Raw genomic sequence first — 24,841 nt, 5'->3', positions numbered from 1 at the left:
ATTCCCCTATCCAAATTGCCCTTCCAAGCAAAAGAAGCTATGACTTTGTTAATGGAATCCGCTATGGACATGGGAATAGGGAATAAGGACATAAGGAAGACGGGTAAATTAGATAACACGGATCTAATCAAAGTAAGTCTGTCCGCAAAAGATAAAAATTTTCCTTTCCAACCCTGTAATCGAGACTTTATCTTATCCAACACTAGTAGCCACAAGGCCGATGAATTTCTTTTATGACATAATGGGAGACCCAAATAAGTCGTACGAAACGAAGCCCATCCGTAATTAATTGACTCAACCCAACTTATAATCATGCTTTCATCGACATTAATCCAAAAAATCTTGGACTTCTTCGTATTTAATTTCAACCTCGTTGCCAACTCAAAAATTTTAAGAACACGATTGAAATTTTGTAAACTTCTTTCATGTGCTGCTGAAAACAGAAGGAGATCATCAACAAATTGAATATGCGAAATTTCTACACTTCCAGACCCAACTACAACACCACCACACAACCCAGCAGTAACTGATTTATTTAACATGCCACTAAGAGCCTCCCCTCAATGTTAAAAAGCAGTGGCGATAATAGGCAGCCCTGTCTTAGACCCCTCTTAATTGAAAAACTGTTGGAAGACATACGTTAACTAAAATGGCAATGGACGGAGTCGAAATGCAAAAAAAAAACCCAATTTCTCCATCTTTTTCCAAAACCCATTTTCTTAAGAATCAGGTTCAGAAAGTGCCAGTCAACTGTGTCAAATGCTTTACTAAAATCTGCTTTAAAAAGCACAGCATCATTCTTACTTCTAGAGATGTCGTCAATAACTTCATTCGCAATCAGTGCACAATCCACAATCTGCTTACCAGAAATAAAAGCGAATTGATTCTCCCCCAACACTTCATTGAGACAGCTAGCCATTCGTTTTGCCATAACTCGCGCCACTATTTTATTCAAACTTCCCACCAAAGAAATTGGTCTATAGTCCTCCGGATAAATAGCCTCACATTTTTTCGGGATAAGCGCGATATAAGACTTATTAAAAGAGATGTCCACAACTCTACCCCAGTAAAAAACAGCCATGAATAGCATGACATCAACCTTTATAACCTTCCAGATTTTTTTGAAAAAATCCAAATTAAAACCATCCAGACCTAGTGCTCTTAACCCATCGGACGAGTTAATAACAAACCAAACCTCTTCTTCAGTAAAAGGACTCTCAATAAATCTTTTAGAGGCCACGCATAATCTCTTTAACGGAATGTCGAATTTCTTGACAAGAATTGTTTTTACATCATTAAAATTACACCGAAAATGACTAACAAAGACTTGTATTCTTGATTGGTGTTTAACGATCAAATTGTTTACCTTCAACTTTGTAATCTGGTTAACTCTTACTCTAGAAGCGGCAGTTAGTTGAAAGAATTTCGTGTTTCTGTCCCCTTCTTTAAACCACCTAAGTCTTGATTTTTGAAGCCAATCTCGCTCTTCTTTCCTCAAAACTTCCCACAACGGAGCCTTTAAAGCAACAAGATCGGACTGAGCAGAACTTAAACTGGGGTTAGCAATACAACTTTTTTCAAGATCATCAATGTGTTTTTCAATTTTTTCCGCAGAATCAAAATTGCTTGCCCGAATTGATTTTTCTCTTTCTTTTGTCACAACCTTAGTTTGCACAAAGGATTGCATAATATTTTTACCTCTATTAGACTCCCACACATCTTTAATTTTATCAAAAAGAACAAAGTCTTCAGCCCAGTGATTAAACCATTTGAAAGGCCTGCTCATTTTTCTTTGCTTCCTTTCTTTAAGCACAATCGGGTTATGATCCGAAAGACTTCTCGGAAGGGTGAACTGCATCAAACCAGGGAAAACATTGACAATATCCGGAGAGATCAGAACACGATGCAGCTACTTGCAGCTACATTCGGCCCACCCCTGAACCAAGTGAAAATACTACCCATAATTGGAGCTTCAAACAGCTCCCACCTAGAGATGAAATCTTCAAACAAACTCCTCGCAGCAAACTGATCAGTGACCCCAACTCTTTCCGACGTATATCTAACAACATTAAAATCCCCACCCACTATGAATGAGCAATTGAGATTAGCGATTACACTACTTAGATTTTCAAAAAACCCAGCTCTTTCACTATGATTGTTCGGCCCGTAAACATTGACAAAAGCAATCTCAGAATTATTGAAAATCAGCCTACCTTTAATGGCGACAATTCTCCTAAGAATAATATTTCTAGTCATCTCAAACACACTGCGATCCCACAAAGTAATGATCCCACCTGAAGCACCAACAACAGGCGCAAACAGCAGTTCCCTACAAACTCTGCCCTTAAGAAATCGTTCTACCGACACAAAATTTCATTCACTTTAGATTCCTGTAAGAACACTATACTCGGTTTATTAGATTCTAAAACCCGATTGATAGCTCTTAATTTAATGCATTTCCCCAACCCTCTAACATTCCAGCTCAATATTGATAATTCTGAATCCATAAAATGCACACACACAAAAGAGAGAAATACGACAATAGGCAAACCCCAAATCAGAGCTTACTCGAGGTCACATTCTGCTCCAAACGATGAATGACTACCTCTTTCGGGGCTGAGAAGACAACTCCAAGAGTCTCACCAACCCCATAGGTAACGACCGCTTCATTAACTTGCCCCGAAGCAACACCGGAATTTCCCCCCGCATCACCTTCTCGGACCACTGAACCCCTACTGCCCTTCTGAACCTTACCGGTCCTTCGCGGACACTTCTTCTTCCTCTTTGAAGTATTGCTTTCCAAAACACGGTTAGACTCCTCCATCACCGCTCCCTTATCTTGCCCCGAACGATCAATGAAGTTTCCCCCCGTAGGAAATCTCTGCCAGCCGCACGCCTTCTGCCCATTTGAACCTTAGTGAGCCTTCTCGAACTCTTCATCTTTCTCTTTAAAGCATTTTTTTAAACACAACTAATCTCCTCCAACGAAAGGGCCAGGTTTAGAAAAAATGGGGCCTCGTGCACATTCTCTCCATCAGCCACCAACCTTTCCACCTCGATATTCAATCGCCCCATACTGCCTGACACTGCTCCATTAACATTGTCTCTCCTAGAAACAAGCGAAGCATGAAGAGATGCTCCATTACGTTCTGCCTCGGGGCCAAACCCGATAGCATATTCGTCTTCAGACCGTGCAGCAACACCCGTTTCCTGAACATCGGAGAACCACGCTCCTCCACCAGCCGTCGAGCCATCTAAAAATACTCTAACCTCTTCCTGAACTACTGAAGAAATTTTTATGGAGTAAAAACTTATTTTGTAACTTATCGCACTCAGATTTAATGTATGCTTCTTCTTGTAATAGTAACATACTTTTTTTATGTTTCTAGATTTTGACCTAACCCTACCATCACCACCGGTAATCTCTTCTTGTATCCTTCCACTAACAATGAGATTATTTGCTTGAAATTGATAACAAAGTCCAATCGCGAGATATTTTATCTTGTCATAAGAGGATAAAGCATCATATGCTTAATTAACAATGAGAGATTTATGATTATATAAAATAGTATCTCTAAAGTTTAATCATAAAAGGATAATGAACAAAGTAGAATTAGCCTCAAATATTCTTCATTATACTTAACCTATGGTTTCCAAATTTCAGACAAACTACTTAATGATGGTTAAGTGACCTATCAGAGATGAATTATATTCCAATCAATAAGAATAAAATCATTACTTCAAATGTAACTTGCTAGTTAGGATTTTCACCCGGCACAGTTACTCCAATTTCAATCATACAACAATCACATTATTCTTTTCCTTCAACATATGCTATAGTATCTAATACTTAATGGTCATTTCTATTATGCTAAACTGATTGTACATCATATTTTGAAGTTACTTCATTGAACCTTTAGTAGAGAAGTTTCATTATGGAACTTGGAATTGTTAATTCTACCCCTAGACAAATATGAACATATTACAACTCTACAAATTCATAGGTAAATTTACCAAAAGTAACAAGTTTAAGGATTAATTGTGTTCATCCTAAACAACCTGAGAAAAAAAGTCAAACTCTAAGATGGTAAAAATGAAACCTAATCTTAAGACTAGAGATCAGTTCTAATGCAGGTATTTCAGGAATTCTGTTATCGCAAATTTCTAACCGCGAGACTGGCAGCATCTTGAGTTGGTCATATGCTACAAACAAGTATCGCATTTTAACCATCTTCCCCAAATCTACACCACAAATCTCACCATAACAATGTCGAAATTCGATCCATACCGGCACCTCAGTATACTTCCCAACCCTGACGGTACCATCACTCGCTGCACCGACTTCCCCTGCACCGACCCCAACCCCGATATAGTTCCAGGTACCTACCAAAGAATCAAGGGGTGACCGTCTTATATTTTATATAATTTTTTTGTGTTTTCTATTAATAATCTGTTCTAATCTTTAAATTTTATAAGTTTGATCTCTTCCTAAATTTTAGATACTCTTTCCTAACATAAAATTGTGCCCATCCCTATAGGTATCCCCACTGTTTCCAAAGATGTCACCGTCAACGACGAAACAAAGGTGTGGGCACGTATTTTCCTTCCCAATAAACTGCCGTCCAACGATAACACAGTCGTACGATTACCCATCCTTTTCTACTTTCACTGTGGTGGCTTCATCCTATTCAGTGTTTCCAACACCGGAACTCATCATCCTTGCTCCACCCTTGCCAGTGAAATACCCGCAATTGTCGTAGCAGTGGAATATCGACTCGCCCCCGAGCATAGGCTCCCGGCACCGTACGAAGATGCCATCAACACGATCCTATGGGTAAAGAAACAGGTCTTGAATCCCGACGGAGAAAGATGGCTAAGAGATTATGGAGATTTCACAAGATGTTACCTTGGTGGACGTGGCAGTGGTGGAAACATAGCGTTTCATGCTGCTTTAAAAACACTGGATTATGATATAAATCCTTTGAACATAAATGGTATATTTTTAAATCAACCGATGCTTGGTGGGAAACAAAGGATGCCATCAGAATTAAAATACGCGACGGATCAGTTGATACCATTGCCCGTACTTGATCTGATGTGGGAGTTAGCATTGCCCAAGACGACGGACCGCGACCATCGATACTGTAATCCGATACAAGATGAAGTGTATATGAGTAGGGCCAGTTCGATAGGAAGGTTTTTGGTGGTGGCATTTGACATGGATCCGATGTTCGATCGGGTGCAAGCATTCGTACGAAAGCTGGTGGATCACAAGGTTCAAGTCGATGCACGTTTCGATATTAAGGGGTTCCATAACATTGACCTAGTGGATCAACAAAGGGCGCAGGCCATTTTAAATATTACTAAGGAATTCATCATTTGAAAGTAGTAGTTCTTTACATGCATTAAGATTGCATCAGCCAACTATGGCTTTTATCCATTGTGTGTTTTATGTATATAAATGTAAGGTCTATTCCAATGATCAACGGGTCTTTTTCAGTTCATTCTTCTTCAGTTTCTATTCTATTATATATTTTGCTTTCTTAAACCGAATGGTCTCAAATTCCACACTCTCGCTTTTTCGTCTCTAACATTTCCAATCATTTCATTGAGTTGGTGCCTTTTTTCCAGTTGAAAATTTATGCAGAATATTCTCCATCTCGTCTTTGTTTTTTCCAGTTATTTTAAGTATCAAAGGTGTTTTTATTAAATACCTTAAATATTTTTTAAAATCCCTCAAATATGAGATTGATTAAGCACGTCTTCACATAAATCGAATACTTTTTTAATATCTGTTAAGTAGAATACCATGTTAGAATTGTAAACGAATTTATAAAGTTTGGACTAATTATAATGATAAATTCGATTGCTAATTAACTGATGAATTTGAGATCATCCATTAGTTGTAATTGATGGGATGTTTTTGGTAACACACTTTTTTATCCTCAAAGTTCTTTATATTCTATATTTTTAGGAGCACAAATTCTGAAGGATCATGTTAATCATGTCTATTTTGAGAATTATATCAATTATGACAATTTTACTTTTAAGACATTGATTCATCTACGACATGGTCAATCTTGAGTGTTTTCATTCAATTATATTATATATTTCAATCAGTGATAACATCTCGATTTTACAATAATACTTTAATATTTTCATGATATCACTTAGAGTAAAGATGCATCTTATCAAATAAGTATTTTAAAAGATGTAGTCAAACTTTTATCTTACATGCTAAAATTAAGTATTAAATACTTTAATAAAACGGTATATATATGTAATAAAACAATTAGGTGGCTCTGATTGAATCAGATATATGCTAAAATTTATGTGCATTTAATTAAGCGTCAACAGTCCGATTGAATCATGGATCTTGGATTCAGGGGCATCTTTCCACTCCATCCCATGCCGAGAAATCATGGAGAACTATGTCAGTGGTGATTTTGGGAAGGTTCATCTAGCTGATGATGAAACCTTGAAGATCGTCAGAAAAGGAGACATCCGACTAAAGTTGCCGAACCAGACTACCTAGAAGCTGACAGGAGTGAGACATATTTATGGCCTCAAAAGAAATTTGATTTATGTAGGACAGCTTGATGGAGAATGATATAGCACAACTTTTTCAGGCTGTGAATGGAACATCACCAAAGGAGCACTCGTCATTGCTCGTGGTAAGAAGACTGATACTCTCTATGTAACCTCAAATTTAGAGAATATCATTATTGCAGCAGATGCTGATGGAAAATCAAACCTATGACACCAAAGGTTTGGCCATATGAGCGAGAAAGGGATGAAGACACTTTTGTCAAAAGGGAAGTTGTCGGATCTAAAGAATGTAGATGTCGGACTATGCGAGGATTGCATCTTTGGAAAACAAAAGAAAGTCAGCTTTGTAAAGATTGGTAAGACACCTAAGGCTGAAAAGTTAGAGTTGGTTCATACTGATGTATGGGGACCATCTCCAGTTCTATCTCTTGTAGGCTCATTATATTATGTCACCTTCATCGATGATTCTACAAGGAAGGTGTGGGTTTATTTTCTGAAAAAGAAATCAGAAGTCTTTGATACCTTCAGAAAATGGAAGGCCATGGTGGAAAATGAGACTTGTCTGAAAGTCAAGCGGTTGAGGTCTGGCAATGGAGGAGAGTACAGAAATCGTAGTTTCAGAGATTTCTGCGCAAACAATGGGATTAAGATGGAGACAACAGTTCCCATGACACCGCAGCAGAATGGCGTAGCAAAGCGCATGAACAGAACTCTGAATGAACGTGCCAGAAGCATAAGGAAATATGCCGGATTGCCTAAATTTCAATGGGCTGAAGCTATCAACACTACAGCTTACTTGATCAACCGTGGGCCCTCAATTCCTTTGGATGGCAGAATACCAGAGGAAGTTTGGAGCAAGAAAGAAATAAACCTTTCACACTTAAGAGTGTTTGGTTGTATTTCTTATGTACACATAGACTCTGCTGAAAGAAGTAAACTTGATGCTAAGTCCAACAAATGTGCCTTTGTTGGTTATGGCGGTGATGAGTTCGGTTACCTGTTTTGGGACTATGAAAATTGGAAGATCATCAGAAGTAGATATGTCATTTTCAATGAGAATGTGATGTACAAAGAAAGGTCATCTGTAGAATCAAGCAGCTCCAATACCGAAGCTGAAAAAAAAGGAATTTGCTGAGTTCGATGAGATTTCTGGAAATGATGTTCAAATCAGTCCTGAAGCAGTTCAAGAAGAACCAGGCACACCGGAACTAAGACGCTCCTCCAGAATTCCTAAACCAACCCAGCGGTATTCTCCTTCTTTGCACTACTTGTTGCTGACTGACAATGGTGAACCAGATTGCTATGATGAAGCAATGCAAGTAGAGGATTCAGTCAAGTGGGAGTCTTCCATGAAAGATGAGTTGAACTCGCTTATGTCAAATCAGACGTGGGAATTAGCTGAATTACCACCAGGCAAGAAAGCGCTCCACAACAAGTGGATTTATAGGATCAAAGAAGAGCATGATGGGAGCAAACGCTACAAAGCAAGATTGGTTGTCAAAGGTTTTCAGCAAAAAGAAGGTATTGACTACAATGAAATTTTCTCTCCAGTCGTAAAACTGTCCACAATCAGACTGGTGTTGAAAATTATAGCTGCAAAGAATTTACATCATGAGCAGTTAGATGTAAAGACAACTTTCCTTCATGGTGATTTGGAGGAAGGAATCTATATGAGGCAGCCAAAAGGCTTCATAGAAACAGGCAAGAAAAACATGGTATGCAGGTTAAAGAAGAGCTTGTATGGATTAAAACAAGCTCCTAGACAATAGTACACTCGTTGCAGGCTCGACATGCAAGAGATTATACGCTTGAAGCAAAAATTGTCGAAGCAGTTTGCTATGAAGGATGGGTGCTGCCAAAGCAGATTCTTGGGAGGATCAAGAGAGACACAAAGTCGGGGACTTTGATGTTATCACAGGCTGAGTACATCAACAAAATACTCTCTAGGTTCAACATGCAAGATGCTAAATCAGTAAGTACACCTTTAGGTGTTCATTTTAGACTCTCCAAAGAACAATCACCAAAGACGGAAGAAGAACGTGCACACATAGTAAAGGTGTTGTATGCCTCAGCAATTGGAAGTCTGATGTATGCTATGGTATGTACCAGACCAGATATTGCTCATGCAGTGGGAGCTGTTAGCAGGTACATGAATAATCCAGGCAAGGTACATTGGGAAGCAGTCAAATGGATCCTCATATATCTGCGGGGTACCACAAACAAAGCACTTTGTTTCAAAGGTGGAGATACGATACTGACAGGCTATGTAGATGCTGACTTAGCCAGAAATGTTGACATCATAAGGAGCACTACAGGGTATGTCTATACTCTAGGATGTACTGCAGTGAGTTAGGTTTCTCAACTACAGAAGATAGTTGCTCTCTCCACAACTGAATCAGAATATGTCGCTGTTACGGAAGCCAGCAAGGAGATGGTTTGACTCCAAAGTTTCTTGGAAAAGTTAGGCAAGAAACAAGAAAACAATGTCTTGTATTGTGACAGTCAAAGTGTTATCTATCTAGAAAAGAATCCGTCTTTTCATTCCAGGACGAAGCACATACAATTACGGTATCATTTTATCCGGTCTCTTCTGGAAGATGGGATTTTGAAACTTGAAAAGATTAGTGGAGCTCAAAATCCGGCAGACATGTTGACAAAGACGGCGACCACGGACAAACTGAAGTTGGCATGCTAGAGTAACAAGACCAGCAATATTGTTGCATTGATCGAGGTGTGAAGACAGATTAAAATCAGTCTTCAAGTGGAAGATTGTTAAAAGTCATAGAAAAAGGCTGCAAAGTCATAGAAATAGGGCTGCCGAAAGTGCAAATTAAATGCACATAAATTTTTCAATTTTCGGTGCAACTATATTTGAAAGTGAGAAGGGTAAGTCTCACAATTAGTCATTGAACTTAAGGGTATTTTCAAAGATTAGTCCCTAAGCTTCAACTATAAATACCCTAGCTCATTTAGCTTCTAAATCATCCCAAAAATCATTTTTTTCTCCCAACACTAGAGAGTTTTCTTGTGAGTAGTGAGTGTTTTGTAAACACCTGTAAATTTTCTCTCTTAGTAAAAGATCTGCAGCAGTCCGGAGACGTAAGCACAATTGGCTGAACTCCGTTATCAATTTCGGGTATTGTTTTTCCGCTTTTATTTCGTATTCTCACTAATCTAGTTATAGGGAAATTACTCGTACTCGGTTTATTTCCTAACACAGAAGTTATGGTGATTAAAATTGTATCAGAAGTGTTATTATGCAATTTTTAATAGCTTCAGTGGACGTTATTTTGCTATATAATGCAGGGCATTGAACTTAATTCATTAATAAATCTTCAGATGAGCCAAAAAATAAATAAAACATGGACTGACCAAGTTTACCGGTAGTGATGAACTATAATTGATGGTGTTAAGTGTGTCCATGAATGTGATTCCATATCTCATTTAATGTTTTTCCCTTCTTTCTTTGGTGTTTGTTGTGCTTTATTTGAAGTGTTTTGATGCGCTTTTGCGGTTGCATATTTCCATCAGTTTAGCACATGAAAGTTATCATCAAACTTGTAACACCAAAGAAAACTGAATACAGTATCGCTCTTGTGTCAGTGCAGCCGACTGCGTCGTTATTCAACGACGGTGTCCCGCCGTTAATCGTGGCCGGAGGAGACTGAGCTGTGTCACTAGGAGGCTCGACGTAGGGAGGAGGAGGAGGCTGGTTGAGGCTTGGAGGCAACCCATTGCCGTGACGGACGAGGATCTCGAATGCCAAGCCGTGCTGGCATTGAACACCATCGTCACCGTCGGAGAAGTAGTAGTTTGCACCCTCGATGGTCAACGGAACCGCGACGGTCATTGCTTGGTCAAAGTCTGTGTTGCCGCCATTGTATTGGAAGGTATCGGTGCCCAAAGCGTCGTCCGTTGTACAGTTCCGATACGTCGTTTCATTGTAGGTCTGGATCACCGTTTGATTTGTACTGGTCCTGAAGACTAATATTTAAAGTTTGAAGATAAATAAATAAATAAATGAGAAAATAAGTTAAAAATGGCGAATGGAAAATAAAAAATTATTAAAGCTTTGGATCTTACTGAGATAGTCGCCAAGATTGAAAGTTTGATTAGTGGCCCAAGAAGTGTAATTAGTGGCGGACGTGTTAGTGACGGACTGGAAGAACCAGCCTGCGTCACCGCCAACGGTGTGGTTGGTGTAAGCCGTTGCGACGGTGGTGGTGGTGATGAGAAGGCCGAGCAACGTTAGAATGAGCTTGGGGTTGGAAGCCATTAGTAGCGTTGAATCTGAATTTGCGCGTTTGATCTGATTATTTAACCATAGCTCTGGCCTCTGAGGTTAAATAAAATAGGAAGTAAACGGTAATGGAAGGAACGTGTAAGCCACATGGGAAAGAGGGTGTTCTGATCTCTTAATTAATCTAATGCTAGATTTTTATCCCAGCCTCGCAGGGTAGTTAAACAATATAAATTTTATTTTAATTACACTAAATATGTACTATTCAATTCTTTATATTTTAATTTTAACTTTAGAGATAATTAGAAGTTAAATTTTGAGTTCGATTATGCATATATTAAAGTGAATTTTGAAGTTTTTCGAGTAAAAAATTTGTCGTAATCGTCTTTCGGTTGGGCCTCGAATTGGGATTCGACTTAAAATAATTGAATTGGAGTCGACACCGACCATATTAAAACGAATTTAGGTGGGTCGGACATCATCTTACATGATCTGCATTTTTACAAAAAATGTGTCGGGTTTTGGTGTCGGGTTCTGGAGTCGGTTACGGTCAAGGAAGGATTAGCACCCTTGAACCGCCATTTCGGCACCAATTAATTTGCCGGTTGTCTTAGTTGTGAAAATTCGAAATTTAAATTTAAATTTAACAGACCCGATTCAAATTACTTACAATTGATTGATTTGAATACCCTTAAAAGATAAAAACGTTAGATTCGTAGCAGAGTATAAAATCGAATTAGGATAGCAAGTGTGCAAACGTGAGAATAATAAATAAAACAAGAAAAAATAACAAATAACAAAACACGTAAAAAAATAATAAAAAATAATAAAAATAAACAAAATGAATAAAATGTTTAAAAAAAAGACACGAATAAAGGAAAAAAAATTAATGGAGTAAAAAAATAAAAAATGTAAAAGAAATTAAAAAGAATAAAAATAATGTGTACACATAAAAGTAGTATATACTAAAACAAATAAAAATAATAAATATATAATACTAAGTAAAACAAATAAAAAATAAAGATATACATGATATTAAGAAAAAAATAAAAAAAATAAAGTAAAAATAATATATATATATATATATATATATATAAACAAAAATAGAATATTAAAAAAATATATATAAAAACGTAGAAAATATAATATTAAGAAAAAATATGTACATAATAAATGGATAAAAATTAATACATCTACATACACATATATATATATATATTATAAATAATATAATATAAATAAAAAAAGGAATATAGTAAATAAAAAATATATAATTAAAAATATATATATATGGGATGAAATTAATATAAAAGTAAAATTAAAGGGTAAATTTCAAGATAAATTAAAGATTAAGATTGACTTAGGGGGAATATTAAATACTTTAAAAATGAACATGCCTCGGGAGTAGATCTAGGTTCGAAACTTTGAAACCCCACCCGTTTTTGTAAAAAATAATAATAAAAATATATATATGGGATGAAATTAATATAAAAGTAAAATTAAAGGGTAAATTTCAAGATAAATTAAAGATTAAGATTGACTTAGGGGATATTAAATACTTTAAAAAAAAACATGCCTCGGAGATCTAGGTTCGAAACTTTGAAACCCCACCCGTTTTTGGTCATCGGCGCAACCCACGCTTTGGGTTATTCAAACCAAATCTCAAGAAAAATAACATGCACATGCGAGAAATGAACGAATCAATGTAAAAAAAAGATGCTACATTTTATTTCATTTTCTAATCTTTTACAATAGCTTTGCCTTTGTTTTTTTTCGTGCTTTCCTCTGTATCTTATTTGTAAATCGTGTGTTACAAATGGGGAGGATTACATGTATTTATAGTGAAAAAAACTAACTAACAATAGAATCTTAATGCAACTAGACACCTTGTTCGGTTGTTGCACGTTTGCTGGGTGTTGTTTAAAAGATATGGTGGTGGAAGAGTCCTCTTAGGAGAGGAACTCTTGCTAGCTCTATCTTTTAAGAAAATTGGTGTCTACAGCTGCCCCTCTTTGTCCTTTTTTGTGGAACGAAAAATAGGACAAAGATAAAAAGACACAAATTTTTGTTCAATGGAGTTGAAGAATAATTTCCTGTCGAATTGAGTTGTGGATGCCTCCTCCGTCGCGAAGTTGAGTCAATCTTGAAATGATTTGAATCAGAATGTGGCTTCTCGTTGTAGTTCACTTTGGTCTTCTTCTCGGTTTAAAGACCTTGGCTAAAAATTCGACTGGAAAGTAATCTCTTGACTCCACAATGTGGTTGATATGCCCTCGAGCTGAATGAAACCGAACTCGAAAAGTCTTCGCTGACAGATAGTTTTTCTCGACTTAAGCTATGCTGACGGAAAAAAGGCTTCTTGCTACTAAGGCACGGCTAACTCAGATCTTCTTCTCGGCTTGAAAACCTCGATTGCAGCCGGGCAATAGTGTGATTGAGGTGTTATCGAGCTTAATGGAATCGAACTCGATAATTTTATTGACAGATAGCCCTTCTTGCCTTGAGCTATGCTGTAAATGATGTTCCTTGGAGCTGAGCGTAGTCGAACTCGAAGGTCTTTGTTGACAAATAACCCTTCTTTGAGTTGGATATCATTCGTCATGAAGTTGAAATCCAATCTAGAGATGGATGATGCTTGTGTGCACGATTCCCTTCATCGTGAAGTTGAAACCGCGAGTGGCACCTTCATCGTGAAGTTGAGCCTGGTAATTGGATATCCTTCATCGTGAAGTTGAAATCTAAGTAGGTAGTATTGTTCTAAGTCCAATATCCTCCGTCGTGAATTTGAAATTGGCTCTGGAAATTGTTTGTTGACAGTCAGCCGCCCCTTCGCTGTGAAGTTAAGCTTGTGTTGTCCCGAGTTCAATATCCTTCGCTGTGAAGTTGAAATTGACTCTGAATGAAACTGAAAAGTTGTTTGTTGACAATCAGTCGCCCCTTCGTTGTGAAGTTGAGCTTGTGTTGTCTTGAGTCCAATATCTCTCGCTGTGAAGTTGAAATTGGCTCTGAAACTGGGAAGCCACTTCATCGTGAAGTTGAGCCTCAAATGGCACGATATCCTCCTTCGTGGAGTTGAAATCGTGGATGTGCGGGTACGATATCCTCCGTCGTGGAGATGAAATCGCGGATGACCCCTTCGTCGTGAAGTTGAGCCTTAACTTGGATATCCTTCGTCGTGAAGTTGAAATCCAAGTATTGCATGTTGCGGGTGGACACGATTCCCTTCGCCCTGAGGTTGAAACCGTGGATGTCCCTTTTATTGTGAAGTTTGGCTTCGAGCTAGATATCCTACGTTGCAAGGTTGAAATCTACTCTTGAACCAATTGTGTCGCTTCGAGTTCAATATCCTTCGCCGAGAAGTTGATATTGACTCTAGCTAAGACCTGTCTGGAATTTTGATTCTGGAATCTTGAAGTTTCGATCCCTGATCTTGAATTATTCAAATGTTCAAATCTGATGTTTGATTTTTATCCTTGATCTGGGAAATGTTTCTCGACCATCTCAAGTATATGCATGAGCCTTGATCGGCTTCCGAGTACATGTACTTTTCAATGAATCTTTGTACAGTAATATGCAATCCAAGATGCTCAAAAGGAATTGGTTTGGAGAAAAAAAGATTGTCTTTTATTGAAAAAAAAAAGAACAAATAACACATGGCAAATATTCTGGAAGATGAAGACATGATGAGATATAAATGAATGTCTTAGATTTCAATAATGTGGGCACTTCTGAGCAGAAAAGTCGTTAGGTGACCTTGAATACAACCTTTCTAAAGGATCTTTGAGAGTGCGACAACATTCAGGAGAGTGCAACCTTTCTCTGACTCGTTGAGTCTGCGGAAAATTCAGATGCTGGGGAGTTTCAACTGTCTGGATTTCTTGAATTATCCAAATCACCCTTTCGGGTTTTCAACTTGGACTCATCCTTGGTTGCAAGACGCCCTTTGCGGGTTTTCATCTTAAACCCACCTTATTTTTGGTTCTTTCTCTTTTTTGTTCTTTCTCTTTTTTGTTCTTTTTTTAATTTTTTTTAATTTAGGGCGCCCTTTCGGGTTTTCACCCTAAACGTTTTTCATTTTTGTTTTTTTGTTTTTTACTTAGGACGCCCTTTTGGGTTTTTATCCTAAGCAAAGTATTTCTTGACTGTATCTGAATTGATGGGATATGACATTTCGGGTCCGTCCATTTCATCTAGGACAAGGGCTCCTCCGGAGAAGGCCTTTTTCATGACATAAGGTCCTTCCCAATTTGATGTCCATTTTCCTCGGAAATCTTTCTGGACTGGAAAAATTCTCTTTAGCACCAGATCTCATTCACGGAATATTCTCGGGCGTACCTTCTTGTCATGTGCTCGAACCATTCGTTTCTGATAGATTTGACCATGGTGAATGGCTTTTAGTCTCTTTTCATCTATCAGATTAAGCTGGTCATATCTGGATTGCACTCATTCTGCGTCATCCAATTTAACTTCTGTCAAGACCCGTAATGACGGAATTTCTACTTCAATGGGCAGCACTGCTTCCATTCCATAAGCTAATGAAAATAGAGTTGCCCTAGTCGAGGTTCGTACTAAGGTTCGGTAAGCAAACAAAGCGAAAGGCAACTTCTCATACCAATCTTTGTAGGTCTCAGTCATTTTCTCCACTATCTTTTTGATGTTTTTGTTTGCTGCTTCTACTGCGCCGTTCATCTTTGGTCTGTATGTAGTAGAATTGTGATTCTTTATGTTGAATTGCTCACAAGCAGCTTTCATAATTTTATTGTTCAAGTTTGTAGCGTTATCGGTAATGATCATTTCAGGTAAACCATACCGACATATGATCTCTTTTTTCAAAAACTTGCAAATAATGAATTGAGTGATACTTACATAGGAAGCAACATCTACCCACTTGGTGAAATAATCGATGGCTAAAAGGATGAAACGATGACCATTCAAAGCATTCGGATGGATTTGCCTAGTAACATCCATGCCCCACATAGAGAAAGGTCATGGTGACGTCATGACATGAAGTGGATGAGGTGGAACATTTATTTTATCTCCGTAAATCTGACATTTATGACATCTTCTAGCATAGTTGATGCAATCACTTTCCAGTTTGGACCAGAAATATCCGCATCTCATTATTTGTCTCGACATCATATGTCCATTTGCATGTGCTCGACAAACTCTGTCATGTACTTCTTCCATTATCATTTTTGCCTCTTCAGTATCGACGTACCTTAACAGAACTTGATTATCGATTTTCTTGTACAAGACCTCCCCATCAAGGACGTATCCAGCTGACATCCTTCTAATGGTTCTTTTATCAGTTTCATTGGCTTCCTCTGGATAACTTCGATGCTTGATATATTGTAAAATGTCGTAGTACCAAGGCTTAGTGTCTCTTACTTCTTCAATCTGGTAGCAATGAGCCGGGTACTCATACGACTGCATGTCAATTGACATTATTTCAGACTCCCCGCCAACTTTGAATGCGGCTGCCAAGGTAGCCAAAGCGTCAGCCATTTGATTCTATTCTCTTGGCACATAGTGGAAAGTGACTTTATTGAACTCTTCGAGCAGATCCAGTATTAGATTTCGGTATTCCATTAGTTTTGTATCTTTGGTTTCCCATTCTCCACGGAGTTGATAGATTACTAATGTTGAATCTCCGTATATTCGCAAGGTCTTTACATTTTGCCCCAGTGCAGCTCGAATTCCCAAGACACATGCCTCATATTCTGCCATGTTATTAGTACAATCGAAGTTCAGTATGCTAGTAAATGGGTAGTGACTCCCTTCTGGAGAGATCAGTATTGCCCCGATACCATGTCCTAATGCATTTGACGCCCCATCGAAATACATTCTCCAGGAACTGTCTGTTGAAGTACTTGTTTCTTCTAAGGATAAAGCCATCAAGTCTTCATCTGGGAAATCAAAGTCTATCGGCTCATAATTCTCATCGATTCTGCTTGCTAAGAAATATGATATGGCACTTCCTTTTATGGCCTTCTGGCTGACGTATTCGATGTCGAATTCAGACAATAACATTTGCCATCAGGCTAACCTTCCAGATATAGCAGGTACACCCATCATGTATTTTAGTGGATCCAGCTTGGAAATCAGTCAAGTGGTATGATACAACATATATTGTCGGAGTCTTTTTGTAGACCAAACTAAAGCACATCAAACCTTCTCAATAGGAGGATAACTATCCTCGCAATCAGTGAACTTTTTGCTTAAATAGTATATGGCTCTTTCCTTTCTTCTAGATTCGTCATGTTGACCCAAGAGACACCCCCATCAAGTTCTCGAATATAGATAGATACAAGAACAGATGTTTGCTTGGGATGGGGGACATTAAGATGGGAGTATGAGACAAGTACTCTTTTACCTTCTCGAATGTAATCTGACAGTTTTCATCCCATACTCCAGGGCTATTTTTTCGGAGAAGGCGAAAGATTGGATCACGCTTATCGGTTAACTGAGATATGAACCGAGCTATATAATTCAATCTGCCTAGAAAACCTCGGACCTCTTTTTGTGTTCAAGGTGGAGGTAGATTCTGGATAGCCTTAACTTTGTCGGGATCAACCTCAATGTCTTTTCTACTGACCACGAAGCCCAACAGTTTTTCGGACGTCACCCCGAAAGTACACTTGCTAGGGTTTAGTCGTAGCTGAAACTTCCTCAATCTCTGGAAGAGCTTTCTCAAATGCTCGACATGTTCATTTTTGGTCTGTGCTTTGACAATCATGTCGTCGATATAAACCTCGATTTTTTTATGTATCATATCGTGGAACAGGGTTACCATGGCTCTCTGATATGTTGCCCCAGCGTTCTTTAATTCAAAAGGCATCACTTTGTAACAGAAAGTTCCCCACATTGTGACGAAAGTGGACTTCTCCATGTGTTCAGGGTATATCTTGATCTGATTGTACCCCGAGAATCCATCCATGAATGAAAAATAGTTGTTCCCGGCTGTATTGTCCACCAGAGTGTCTATGTGTGGCAGAGGAAAGTTGTCCTTGGGACTTGCCTTATTAAGGTCCCGGTAATCGACACACATACGTACTTTCCCGTCCTTCTTCGGTACAGACACTATGTTGGCCACCCACTCCGGATATTTGGCCACTTGAAGAAAACCGACATCAAATTGTTTCTTGACTTCTTCCTTGATCTTAAGGAGTATTTCTAGTCGCATCCTTCTCAGTTTCTGCTGCACTGGTTTATATTCTGGTTTGATAGGCAATTTGTGGACTATCATATCTGTGTCTGATCCCGACATGTCTTTATATGACCAGGCGAACACCTCTATATACTCCTGAAGTAAGACTATTAGGTTGTGTCTTGCTTCTGTCGAAAGAGTTGTGTCGATTTTAACCTCCTTTCGGTCTTCCTCAGTGCCCAGATTCAAGATTTCGATTGTCTCTTTATGGGGCAGTATTTGTTTATCTTCTCTTTCTACTATTCTCAACAATTCGGTAGGCAAGTTACATTCCTCTTCAGTGTCGCATTCATCAAATTCCCCGAGACAAATAGCTGATTCAAAATTCACCTCCAGATCAGGATCATTAGTTCCTACATTATTGTTATCTGGGGATCTGAAAGAAGGGAAAATGTGCATGTGTGAGAGGAAAATATCACACACGAAATAATCAAGAATTGAATTCGAGAGAAAGGAAATGAAGTACCGAAATGAAGAAGATAGACAATGAATTCAAAAGGAAATAAAGGAAAATTTGTTTGCCATGGGAAGAGAAAAATGCATCTTTTATTGAACTTAAACCAAATGTTTATTCGCCCTTACAAAAGATTACCTATTGCCCTGGGTATAGGCAATTAGGGATAGTTCGAATATTACTCTGAAAGACTCTTGTAAACCACAGGTAGTTCTTAGACCGACCAACTACTAGGCAAACCTAGGTGGCAGAGGGCATATCCCAGATTCATCTTCGCTGTCAGTATTTCCAGTGGTCATGGCATTGATGCTCAGATCTTCCAAATCCGCTTCTAAGTCTGATAAGGTGATCTCAAATACATAACCACCTGACTTGAATGTGTGGCAAAGAGGCGGGAATGTCATGGGTTCCCATTGAAGTTCACTTCCAGTCAACCTGGCTAGTCTTCTCTCTCGGTTCTTCTGAACTTCTTTTCTCTTCTCATGGTAACTGGGCTGAAAGCCGAGCCCAAACCGGTCTGGCTTTGAAATAGGAAGGACTGGATCAATCCTCCCTTGCAGAAACTTCCCAAACCCTTTCCCAGTCTTGGCACCTCGTCCCAAGTTTTGCATGATCTCCATCCTGGTACACTTGGAAAGCCGGGGTCCAGGAATCATTCTTCCTTCTGCCACAAAGATGGTATTCACAAATTTTAAAGAATGGAATGAGCATTCCACCACTTCTTCATCTACTCCGATGTATGGGGCCTCCGTGGTTACACTCGCCACAATATCTTCCTCAGCATTGATAATTACTAAGGCCCTGTCAATAACAAATTTAACCTTTTGGTGTAGTGTGGATGGTACTGCACCAGCTTAATGAATCCATGGCCTTCCCAAAAGACAGTTGTAAGAAGGCATAATATCCATCACCAGAAACTCAATGTTGTAGGTGGTTGGTCTAATCGTTAGTGGTACCTTAATCTTGCCAACTACCTCTCTCTTGGTCCCGTCAAATGCTCAGACCACGTTCTGGCAGGCTCTCATATGAGGGGTATCTATTGGTAGCCTCTTCAATGTCACCAAAGGCATCACATTCAAGGCTGAGCCGTTATCGATCAACACACTCTGTAAGACATGCCCCTTACAATAGGTAGTGATGTCTAATTCCTTAGTTTGGCCTCTTTCTCCGGATGGAATCTCATCATCTGAGAATGAGATGAGATTATCAGCTTGAATATTACTTACCAGTCGATCCATCTTGCTGACTGGTATGTCTTATGGCACAAACGTTTGATTTAAGACTTTCAACAGTGCCTCCCGATGTGCTTCAGAGTTTAATAAAAGTGCCAACATTGAAGTGCGCTTTGGCAAGCTATGGAGTTATTCTACAATATTGTACTCGATATGCTTCAAGAATTTAAGGAATTCTTTAGCTTCATTCTCCTTTATAGGTTCATTGATAGCCAACACATCTTCCTTGAAGAGCTCTAGTGGTCTTTTCCCCGCCTTGTTGTCACATTCTTTGGAAGCTCTTACATGGCATTCGTACTTCCAAGGCACTTGCTGACTATCCTTGTATTGAAAAGGTCGAGGTGTCGTGATCACCACATTTGCTTGCGGAGTTACTGTTATCATCTTTGGTTTAGGAGTAATAACCAAAGGACTACCCCTACCGAGTCTTTTGTCTGATGATTCTCCGGTAGCGTAAACATCTACCTCCAGGGAATCCTGAACTTCTTCGTAAAACTCCTCCAACTCTTTCTGGTCCATCATCAGCTGGACTAATGTCCTGAATACAGAGCATTCTTGCACTTTATGTCCCTCTTCATTGTGATAACAACAATAGTTACCACTTTCACCCTTTTCTGCATATGACTGTGGTGTAAGAAGCTCTGCTTTTACCATTTGGCTCCATACCCAAGCCAGTGGAGCTTTGACTTCTGAAACACTGGTTTTAATTATCCTATCATTTTCGGTGGTGATTGCATTAATTTCGGTCTCCGGATGATTAGGCAAGGGATTCTGGGCAACGTTTGGTGTTTCAGAGTCGAAAGTGATCCAATTCTTGTTTCGCATTCGTTGTACAAGCCTTTTGAATACGAGATAACCTTCGATTGAATGTCCCTGCACACCGCCATGATATTCGCAGTGAGCATTTTCGTTATACCATCTCGGGTACGGAGGCTTCATCGGATCCATTGGGTAAGGCGACACTACATGAGTGTCGAAGAGTTGTTGATATAGCTCTTTATATGTCATGGGAATGGGATCGATCTGCTCCATTTCCCTTTCTTTTCTTGGTTCTCTCTGATCTTGGTTTGAAGTACCATACGGTACAGCTGTAGTGTTTTTTGAGCTTGAGATCGTAACACCCCTGTTAACGTTGTAAGTGTTGACATTGTTGATCTCTCAGTCTTTTTTCTTTGTGGGAGGCTTTTTACTGGAGTCTCCTCCCTCGATTTTTCCTTGTTTAATGGCCAACTCAATCATTTCACCGACTATGACTAGTTCTGAAAAACCTCCCGATGTAATTGCCACCAGGTGCCCGAAGTAAAGTGTCTTCAGGGTTTGTACAAACAACTTTCTAGTCTCCTTTTCATCCAAGGGTGGATGAACCTACACAGACAAATCCCTCTAACGTTGTGCGTATTGTCAGAAACTCTCGTTATGCTTCTTTTCCAGGCCTTGTAGCATAACTCGATCTAGTCTCATATCATTAATATGTTTGTATTGGTCCAGGAAAGACTTGGCTAGGTCTTTCTATGTCTTGATATGAGTTCGGCTGAGTTGGTTGTACCACCGGATAGCTGAACTGGACAGGCTCTCCTGAAAGCAGTGGATCAAGAGTTGGTCATTCTCTCCATATCATGTCATCTTCCGACAGAAAATAGTGATATGGGCTGATGGGCAGCTGTTCTCATCGAACTTCTCAAACTCAGGAACTTTAAACTTTGGCGGAAGCACCAAATCTGAAACTAGGCTCAGCTCTCTTACGTTCACTCCATAATAATCATGGTCCCCTTGGACCATCTTCATTCGATCTTCTAACACCTTGATCTTCTCTTCCATCTTTCTTGCTTTGTCATCTTCATTGAAATTCGGGATATTGTAATCATCCGGATGATTATCAGGATTAGTTGTGGAAGTTTGCACCTTTACAGCAGATGATGTTTTTTCTTTGATAGCAGAGGAGTTTTCTTGTGGTTTGGGTAAGATCCCGGGTGAAATAACCACTTGTGGGGTTGGTGATATGGTTACCCCCTCGAAGGGACTTCCCCCTACTGCACTATCTCATTGTAATCCCGATAACTTGGCTACAATTTGGTCGACCAAGGACTCCTGATTTTTCTTGATGGACTCCAGGGTGCTCTGATTGTTTTGAGCCATCTTATCTTCTAGTTCTTTTTGCAGTCTTGCCATGTTCTCCTCGAGTTTTTCCATTATGGCCTCCATTTGTCTCTTCTTTGCTCGAGTATTATGTGGATGATGTGTATTTAATACTTACAGTGGTAAATTTGGTGTTTGCTCTTTCCCTTTCTGAGACATGTTCTGTTAGTTAATATGAATGTAAAAACATGGAAAATATAAAAATAAATATAAAATATAAAATGCAAAGTATGCAATGCACAATGTATGCAATTTAGAGGCATTGATCCAAAAAAGTGTCTATTATTATAAATAATCCTTATTTAGACAGAAATGTTTTATCTTGTAAGAGACATAAAAAACAATCAAAGGTACGTTCGGACTAAATCCTCTAGACCCCGAACAACTTCTAGTAGGTTGACAAGTCTTCTGCCTTTATCTATCATTGGTTGAATGCCTTGTCGAACCACTCCAGCTTCCCTTTCCAGGCCGTGAAGATGACGGGCTACTTTTTGCACTTGATCCAGGAAATCTCGGATGATTGCGTCTCTAGCTTTCACCCTTTGTTGTGCTTGCTCCCAACGGAAACGCCACCGCAGACCTCCGTCGAATGGTACTATCTGAAGCTCGGCTGCTTGCTTCTTGAATCCATCCACAATAACTTCTAACTCGGATATTGTTTTTCTAGGTCAGCCATCTGGATTCTCAAGCATTGATTTTGATGTTAACTGTCTGCTAAGCGCCTCTGAGCAGTTTTCAACTGTTCTTTTCAAGCTCTTTCATCAGACCCCTTAAACTTTCTTTTTAAGCTATGAACTTCGTCTTTCCAGTATTCAGAGGTTACTTTCAACTTAGAATTATCCTTGACTTTATCTTGATACCCTTTTCTCAAATCCTCGAGCTCAAAACGGACTCTTTTATGTTCTCTTTCCAGCTTGTCTGCTCTATCTTTCTGAGATTCGACATCTAGCTTCCATTGATAACGTTCAGCTTCCAATTCTTTAACCTTCTGTTTCAGCTTGTTATTCACAGCTTCAAACTCCGCCTTAGCTATCTCAAGTTCAGAAGGGACATGCCTGAGATGTTCCTCCATGGTCCGGGTGTCTTCAAATTCTGGCACCGGGATATTATCATTCTTTTTCAGTCTTCGCCACTCCATATAATCCGGAGTAAGCATGTCTCTGGCAGCCACAACATCCATCCAGTATACTTTCTTCCACGAATCAGCTGCTTCCTTGATCCTCTTCTTATACACAAACTCTGATCTAGCTAGCCCGCATGTTACCGGGACAAACTGACGTGCCCCATACTGTCTAAGTGCTAACAACGGAGCATACCCAACTGCACCCCAAAGTCCGAGTAAGGTCATAGTATTAGAATCCCCACACCGAAAAATAACGTCACCGAGGAACAACCAGGGGGCTCTCCAGGTAATATCCTGATCCTGAAGATGTGTAAAAACTTTCATCCACTTTTCCTTTGAAGCACCTTCATACCATTTCCTAGTGATGAATTCTCCCAAAGGTGAATAGGTAGTGCTGAATCGGCGATAGGCTACCCCATTAGTCTTCCAAAAGTGGTTGTGAATCCAGACTTGAAGGAGCTGAATACACCCAACGAACCTTCCTCCGCCAGTTCTTCTGCAATAGTTGAGAGATCGAAAAGTTTCGGCTAAGATGGTCGGTGCTGGGTTGACTCGCCTTGGAAGTTGCTCGAATAGCTCTACCACGGCTGCGTCGATGCAGCCCAAAGTCTTCGGAAAGATAACCAGACCGTACAGACCTAGTGCAAAAAGGTCTATAGTGTTCAATTCATCAGGGTGGTTCTTCATTAGTTGCCTTATGTGAATCCACTCGATTCCTACCCCGTTATCTTTGTGTCGAAGTCGATCAGTCACTCATTTTTCATCAACCCCTGCAATCTTAGTTAGTCTATTCTTGAAAGGCTGACTCTTGATGTGTTTGATATATGCCCTCTCTAGTATGATGTTTTCGCAGTGCAGTAGGGTAGTATACTCTTCAATTGTGGGCACTATGTCCTCCCGGTTAAAGGTGAAACAACTATATCCCAGGTTCCAGAATTGAATTAATGCTTGGAGCAGGGGCTCATCAGTCTTGACATGGAGTAAGAGGGCAATATCACCATATCGTTGGTTGAACTTCTGCTTTCTGTCATTCCCCCAACTGTCCCAAATATTTCGCAGTTCTTGGACATCGTTTTGTTTCAGGCTGACAGATGCGTAACTAACAAGCTCTGACACATAATTTCCCTGAAGACTGTATCTCTTCTCTTTCTGAGTCTTCTCGGACCATAGTCGTGCCTCAGCGTTTTTAATCTCTTGTATTACAACACATTTGTCCATTAATTCGGATTTATTTTGTGTTTAACAAACGCTTTTTAAGGATCAATAGCCTCTCGTTATGATGCAAATACTAGAAAACAAACACAAAGGCAAAAGGATTAGTAAAATAAAAAAATAAAAAAAATGACAAAAGAAAAAAACACAAAAAAGAAAATGGTTAGGGTAAAAATATCCTAGGTTTTGGAATGTGATTTCGGGGTAGGCTCTAATTCTCCATGGTTTCCCGGTTTAGGTTCTAAAAACGGTACTCGAGTTCTCCTTGCTGGTGCCCCATTGGGCTTGCCAGACCCTTAGTCCTAAACCCATCACAAGCTTGTGTGGACTAAGTTAAAGTCGAGAGGACACATTCCCTTATGCCCGCACGGTGAATAAATTCACACGAAGACATAAGGTATATGAATCCCGAAGGCTACTTGCTATGCCCGCATGGTGAATAAATTCATACGAAGGCGTCGCTTTCACCCCCACTTAAGACAGGGTTTGGAGCTCGGATATAAAGCCTTAAATAAAAAGAATTTGAAGGCTGAAATCACGAGAAAACGATTAGTATAACTATTTACCCGAAAATATAATCAAAAGTAAGTAAAAAAGGATCGAAATATTACCTTAAAATTTAAACTTACCATTTTCGTTAAAAGGACAACTGGAAATTACCTTAGCCTGACTCACTTACCTATCACCA

At 39.2% G+C, this 24,841-nt stretch overlaps 2 protein-coding genes across 2 annotated transcripts; one reads left to right on the top strand and one right to left on the bottom strand.

The window, feature by feature from the left end:
- The first annotated feature begins 4,222 nt into the window (after window positions 1-4,222).
- On the top strand, window positions 4,223-5,403 carry LOC120188704 (probable carboxylesterase 9). Its single transcript, XM_039192115.1, has 2 exons — window positions 4,223-4,379; window positions 4,539-5,403. The coding sequence occupies exons 1-2, from the start codon at window positions 4,268-4,270 to the stop codon at window positions 5,381-5,383; spliced, it is 957 nt and encodes a 318-aa protein (XP_039048046.1). The 5' UTR covers window positions 4,223-4,267; the 3' UTR covers window positions 5,384-5,403.
- Window positions 5,404-10,079: 4,676 nt separating this feature from the next.
- On the bottom strand, window positions 10,080-20,336 carry LOC120188959 (early nodulin-55-2-like). The gene is made up of 3 exons (XM_039192324.1): window positions 20,148-20,336; window positions 10,633-10,885; window positions 10,080-10,533 (listed from the first exon to the last, which is right to left on the bottom strand). The coding sequence occupies exons 1-3, from the start codon at window positions 20,334-20,336 to the stop codon at window positions 10,082-10,084; spliced, it is 894 nt and encodes a 297-aa protein (XP_039048255.1). The 3' UTR covers window positions 10,080-10,081.
- Between the last annotated feature and the right edge of the window lie 4,505 nt (window positions 20,337-24,841).

Source organism: Hibiscus syriacus, unplaced genomic scaffold, assembly GCF_006381635.1.
Source record: "Hibiscus syriacus cultivar Baekdansim isolate YM2019G1 unplaced genomic scaffold, ASM638163v2 tig00116951_pilon, whole genome shotgun sequence".
NCBI lineage: Eukaryota > Viridiplantae > Streptophyta > Magnoliopsida > Malvales > Malvaceae > Hibiscus > Hibiscus syriacus.
The sequence above is the reverse complement of the archived record's forward strand: the minus strand, read 5'-3'. Positions and strand labels throughout refer to the sequence as shown.